General features: G+C 33.0%; 1 protein-coding gene across 1 annotated transcript; it reads right to left on the bottom strand.

The window, feature by feature from the left end:
• Positions 1-2819: 2819 nt before the first annotated feature.
• Positions 2820-6637, bottom strand: LOC120078551 (RNA pseudouridine synthase 4, mitochondrial). Its single transcript, XM_039032829.2, has 10 exons — positions 6230-6637; positions 5964-6032; positions 5684-5821; positions 5277-5324; positions 5099-5179; positions 4805-4918; positions 4570-4677; positions 4312-4420; positions 3773-3819; positions 2820-3673 (listed from the first exon to the last, which is right to left on the bottom strand). The coding sequence occupies exons 1-10, from the start codon at positions 6590-6592 to the stop codon at positions 3335-3337; spliced, it is 1416 nt and encodes a 471-aa protein (XP_038888757.1). The 5' UTR covers positions 6593-6637; the 3' UTR covers positions 2820-3334.
• Between the last annotated feature and the right edge of the window lie 266 nt (positions 6638-6903).

Genomic DNA, 6903 nt, shown 5'->3' with positions numbered 1-6903 from the left:
GCTATTATAACTGTATATATTGATGAATTAAATATAATTAAGACTTTTTAAGAACTTTCTAAGATAATAAAACATCTTAAGAAAGAATTCGAGATGAAAATCTCGGAATAACAAAATTTTGCCTTGGCTTGTAAATTGAGTATTTAACAAATTGGATATTTATTCATCAGTCAACTTATACCGGAAAAGTTATGAAAAGGTCCTATATGGACAAAATACATCCATTAAACATTCCAATGGAAGTTCGTTCACTAGATGTGAAGAAAGTTTCATATTGGAACTTAGGACTTGAAAGAAGTTTGGATTATTTTCAGCAGTTTTACTATTTAAAATATTTTTCAAATAAGACTTTGCATAAGTTAACATTATTTGTAAGTCTTAAACATAAACTAAGTAATAAAAGTATTATTTAACTCCAACATTAATGGAAGCAATGTTTATTCAAAAAGAAAGAAATAACAGTAAATAATGAAAAGTATCAAATGTCATTGTTGGGCAAAATCTCAACAAATCCTCCAAATTATTTAAAATATCTGCAACTTAACAAGGAATGTTCACTCAATTCAATGAACTTACCTTTTTTTTCCCCTATTTAATTTTTTTTTAATCACTTGAACCAATTCAAAGAATTATTCTTATCTATTTAGGTCCATTTAAATTGACTTAAGAAAAAAAAATATTTTTCAAAAAACTCATTTTTATTTAAATACTTTTGATAAAAATTGATTGAAATACACATGATAAGTTATTTTGAGTGATTACCAAACACATCAATTTCTTTTTAAATAACTTATTTTTTAAATTAAACATTTGAAAATGTATTCCAACACATCCTTATTCATTTATTATTATTATCCTGTTAAAATATCTTTTCTATATTTTAGACTAAACCAAAATTTGTCCACTCATTAGTTTACATGTTCAATAAAAATTAATTTCAAATAAACAATGTAGTGACTAATTTTAAATTTTTTAAAGATATAGACTAAATTTATAGAATGAGATCCAAAGTATATAGATTAAAATAGTAATGTGACCTAATGACAACTCACTTTATTGACAAATATAGTATGACATTTAACACTATGTTGTAGTTAACCATTCATTTTTATTCTTAAATTTGGATATTTATTTATTTATTTTTTGAATTCAGCTATATGTCAAATCTATGATCTCTTGGGTGATAAATATAAATCCATTATTGTTATATATTAAAAAAAAACAAATGAAGGGTCAACATTGTGGAAACAAATTAAAATTAATGGTGAAGACTTTTTCATACCATAAGTTGCAAAGGTTGAGAAGTAGACAAATCTCTTGCAACCATCACATTCACCACCTTATCTTCTCTACTGAAAATCTACACCACTCAAAATGAAATTATTCCTTTTGCAAAGCCAAAACTAACCAAACCAAGATCCATTTATTCTATTCAATTTCCAACACTTTCTTCAATTTTTTTATTCAATTCGATCTATGTTTACATATAAAAGGTCGATTTCACTTCATTTTTCTTTAAAAAAAAAATATTCAGAGCCTATTAGCTTTTGATATTTTTTGACTTACTATTTCTGACTTTTTTTTGAGCTATTCCTCGATTTTGCTTTTCAAAGAGTCGATGAAACATTGAGAAAGAGATTGTGGGGAAAAAATTCCATTTAACATCAATTAAATGAATAGCCAACTTTCAAATGATATTAGATGTACGATTATAAAACTAATGATCAATATCGCATATTTAGTCCAATCAAGCATCAACTTGTCAACCTAACACGTTTAAATTTATATTTTGTTTCGTGTATAATTTCTTTCTCCTATATTATGGGTTGGAACAACTTGACAACTAGAAGGAAAGACTTTTCAATTTGAAAAAGCAATAACATTTTGAAGGTACACATAATTGTAAGCAATAACATTTAGCAAGATACAAATTCGAGAGCTTTGTCCTCAACATGGCCCATTCTAATAAACAAACTACCTTGGGCTGTACATACCAAATCCCTCACTTCGTTCCTCCCCCAACTACATGTATATAAGTTTATAACTGGGGGCTATCATATTCTTGATTTAATGAGACAAATAACCCAAACTTCCTTCAGGTCCTAAGTTCCAATATGAAACATTACATGTTTGGTTCCTAAACTATCCAAATTTTGTCAAATAGGTTCCCAAAATTAATATAGTATCCCATTGATGGATCTCTAAATTTTCAATTTCGTGTCTACGGGATTGTTTGGCTCACCTCCGACGATAACTCTAACACAGATCGTCTTCAATGATCAACTCCAATGTTCACATCAGGTGACCAACTCTAGTGAAAACCATCTTTAGTAATCGACTCTGCGACGATCACCTCAACTTTGTCATTCATCTCCGACAACCAACTCGGCCGAATATATACTAAAATAAAAAATATATTTGGCGAATGTGTTTTTAAATACAAACATGAAATTATTAGTTTATAGATTTTAATAGTTATCTTTTATAATAATTTTGACGTTGAAAGATTGCCTGATTATCGGATCATCATTATAAACCTACTTGTCACTGACATCCAAAAGACTAACTACTTAACAGTCCACCATAGTCTAAGAAGAGGTATTATTTGCATCTATTTGATGTATGACTTCCTATCTTGGCTATCTTAAAGGATGATAAAGGATGATATTTTTTTTCTTATGCGTAAAATTGGTCAATTGTCAGCCATGTTAATATATATATATATATATTTTGTGAACATGTAAATAGACCTTTGATGGCAACTTTTTTTTGTGTTCAACTCATACATTTCACAACCATTAAAATATGTTGTAGAATGATTGATCATACAAATAATATTATTTTATTAACATCAAGTAGAATAGTTACATGTAGAAAATTATAAAATATTTCGATGGAACACAAAATTAAGCCCAAAAAAAATCATTAAAAATGCATATATTTTTAAGTTACAAAAAATTATACCATATACCCATAATTCAACCAAACTCAACTTTGCACCAAAACACAAACAATTATTACCAACTCAACTTAGTATCTAAATACATGACTCAACCCAACCCTGCGTATCACCCTAATACTTCTTTAAACTAAGAAGTGTCCGATGACTCACAATATCACAAATCTCTTTGCATTTAGGAGGGCGAAGGAGCATCCAACCCAAGTGATTCCGTCCTTGAGAAGTCATAATCTAGAGAATGATTTTGTAGAGATCGGGTAAAAGCCATTGCTAGAGGTGAAAATTTAGGTAGGGGTTGTTTCCCACCATACTTCCATTTGGAAAATGAAGACCAAAAGGATTGAGAGTGGTTGGTCCAGAAACTTTGATGGCAGTCTAACCATTTATGATATCCCAACTTCTTTGCATGTATAAGGGCAAAGGAGCATCCAACTCCAAACATTCCAATCTTGAGCATTTCTGATCTATAGAATCATTATGTAGTGCAAAAGAAACATCTGGTAAAGTCAGTTGCTTACAATGAAGGTGTAGGCGAGGGTTATTTTCTGCAATACTTCCACTTTCAAAGTCAAGACCAAAAGGGAAGGATTGTTTCTTTCCTTCATTCTTGTGGAAATTAGAATGAAATGGTTTCCAATTTCTATGTGCTTGCCATCCATATTTGTAGTCTCCAACTATAGGCGTTCCTAATACCTCAGCACAGTGTACACGAAGCTGCAATAAACAAAACACGGCAAGGTATATTCAGCCAAAAATCTGTAGAAAATGAGATCAATAAGACTTGTAGTAGTTGGAGCTATGGGGTGCTGGTACCTGATGTTTTCTTCCAGTGACGGGACACAACTCCAACCAAGTGTATCCTGCATAATTGCCTTGCAATAAATGAACAGAGTCTGATATTTTATCTTATAGCATTGATAAGATAGGCGCATTCAACTACTTGAGCATAAAGCTGTCTTCTAGCCAACTACTTGAGCATAAAGCTGTCTTCTAGCTATTTAGGAGGCATTCACAAATTTTCTCATTCTGAACTTAATAGGAAGAATAACAATGTGTACAAGTTCTCAGTCATATCCTACCCTCTCGATTTAAAATAAAAGTATCTTCCGTGTCAAATGATCACATGTAAGCCTTAATAGAAACAAGATCAAGAGATGATCTCATGTGCCTAACGGCTAACACAAACTACCCAAGTATTCTGAAGAACAAAATACCTACAAAGTCTATAATTTGATACATTTTCGTATGATGTTCCAATATGCCTTCACTATTCAGATTAAAATTATGTCTAGTGCTTGAAAAATCAAATGTGAAACGTCAAATGCTTCATATAGAAAGGGTGAAGTGCAAACCATGATGAGATTTGATCACTTTATATCTAGTAATTGCTTGCTGAAAAGGCATAGATTCGGCATTGTCAATGACCATAATTTGCTCTGATCTTCCATCATCCATCACAAACTAAAATCATCAGAAGCACACATAAATTTCAAGACAACATATAAGGAAAGAAACAGATAGTACTCACAAAGAAACCAATGCAAATGTATGGTCACTCAGTATAGGATAAAACTTCCAAGATAGTTGCTTGAAAGAAATTATGCACAGACCTTTCCTAGTGGGGCTGTAATCAACCCCTTTGAACGTCTAGGAGAACCAATTACAAGTGCCCAATACCTCTTTTGCAAAATCTTTTTCTCACTATCAACATGGTTTGCCTTCAATGAACGAACAGTAAAAGAATTAATCATGTCAGTTTGAACATTAACGATGCTTTATTTGCTTTTGTATCTCTATCAGATTTTTATTTTGCTGAAGTAACAATACAGGTACAGAGAAAACTACATGTTTTGATGCCTCAAAAGTTTTCTCACGGAAGACAGAATGAAGAAGTGAAGTACTTGTGGAAGTCCTGCCCATTATCAAGATGCCACTGCTATCCCTGTCAAGCCTGTGTACCTAGCAATAAGCAAAGCCCATATCTTTGTTTGTAACAAGATAAAGATTTCAATACATGCCCATCATCAAAGGGAAATTATCAAACTAGAATGCCTTTTTCTAAATCATTATATGGCATGCTAATTCATGAAGTTAAACGAACCCACAAGGTAAAAGTTTATCATTTATAGAAAAACTTACTAGCCGAGGTGGTTCTGAGTAGTCATAACTTAAACAACTTGCAGCCAATTCATCTAAACTTCTTTTGACACCAATACCACCCTGCAGAAACATTTTTATTTGCTAGAATTTTGCTAACTGAAACCAAAATTATTTAAAAGGATCAATCGATGGTAATTGGAACAAGTTAAAACCATACCTGTACGGGCAGCCCAGGAGGTTTATTGATAACAAGTATTGCTGGATCCTGACACACAAAAATAAAAAAAAAAGAGTGTCACAAGCAGTAGGAGAAACTAAGGGGTGTTTGGCCCCTAACTTAAAGTCCGTGGAATGGACTCCATGTTTGGGACTCTCCAAATATAATAGTGGTATTTACAACCTACCATTATGTACAATATTACTATTTCACGGTGTTTACTATTTTTTATTCATCCTCTCTTTCCCTCTCCGTTACAATGTTTACTATTTATTTCATGCCCAAACTAAAATAGTCTGTAACCCAAACACATACTATACATCCCACATCCCCTGTAAGAGTTCTTAACCCTCACCTTTCTCTCAGGCAACAACAGAGAAGGAAAGAACACAGTGAAAAGTGAAAACCTTATATAATACAAGACTATGAATGAATTTCTCTTCTTCTTTATTGCAATAATCCCGAGCTTTCTCTGTAGGAAATACTTGAACCGAGATAGGGAGAAAAATTTGATCACCTATGTTCAGAATGTCTTTGGCTGCCACCTTGCAATAACTTAAACATGTTAGTAAAGATCTAAGGAAGTTTTCTACCATGTGGAAAACATAATCAAATGTTCTCCTTCTCCAAATCAGAATATAAATAGAGCAATTGATATCTATCTTTGAATAGAAAATGACGGCTCACTCTTTTAAGTTGGTCTCGAGCTTCCAAATTACATTCAGAATTTCCAATCATAGAAGAACCTCTTCGAACCTGAAAGATATCAGAAGGAAAAGATTCATAAACTGAGGAAGGTCCTTAAATTTAACAAATAAACTCGAAAGCTGACGATGCAAACTACCACATTAACAATGAATTAGAAAAAATCTCAAGGCATTATTTCAGCTAGCTAAACTAATCATTCAATTGCGAGAATGTAACATAATATTAACTGAAATTGAGGACGGAACCTTTCTCAGTCGAAATAGCTTTTGCACGAGGCTCCTCGGCAGCTCTGGGCAGCAACGAATCACCCATTTCAGGGCAGTGATTGCAGCGGTGGAAATTTCTGCTTCGGCTTGATCTCCTCTCTTAAGTATGCGATTGCCTAAAAGCGAGCCGTTTACAGTCGCAGTGTATGGAGGCAACGTGAACCATCTATTGCTTCCCTTCTCATTCTTCCGATGGGATACGGTTTCGGTGGTGTTACTCAAGGCTAAGGTGGATTTCAACTCATGAAAAATTGAGAAATGGAAGCTTTCGCCGACGGGAGCGGCTGAAGATAGGGGGATACGGAGGATGACAGAACGACGGATGAGTGCCGGAAGTACCATGGCGAGGGGCGTCGAGGTGGAGGAAACGAACTACGAAAACGAGGGGTTCCGTAATTACACCGAAAACATGAAAATGGGCCGAAGTATATATATTGGATGCATGGCCCATCTTGACGTCTACTGGGCCGAATAATACCGTTGCCCTTGAAAATATATCACTCAAATATTAGCACATATAACATAATTTTTTTTTTTATATATAGCAAAATCTACAACTAGTTCATAGAAAATGTCTAATAGAATTTACATCATTTACCGATTTTGCAATCGGTGATAGAATTGAATTTGTTATAAATTCAATCAATCAATAG

This window comes from Benincasa hispida, unplaced genomic scaffold (assembly GCF_027475165.1).
Source record: "Benincasa hispida cultivar pf3 unplaced genomic scaffold, pf3_genome.v1.1 HicScf216, whole genome shotgun sequence".
NCBI lineage: Eukaryota > Viridiplantae > Streptophyta > Magnoliopsida > Cucurbitales > Cucurbitaceae > Benincasa > Benincasa hispida.
The sequence above is the reverse complement of the archived record's forward strand: the minus strand, read 5'-3'. Positions and strand labels throughout refer to the sequence as shown.

Coding starts and splice junctions, on each gene's coding strand:
- LOC120078551 (XM_039032829.2), bottom strand. CDS start 6,592: ATGGTACTTCCGGCACTCATCCGTCGTTCTGTCATCCTCCGTATCCCC. Junction 3,820..4,311: donor AGTGATCAAATCTCATCATG/GTTTGCACTTCA, acceptor GCAATTATGCAG/GATACACTTGGTTGGAGTTG. Junction 3,674..3,772: donor TCACTGGAAGAAAACATCAG/GTACCAGCACCC, acceptor TGTTTATTGCAG/CTTCGTGTACACTGTGCTGA.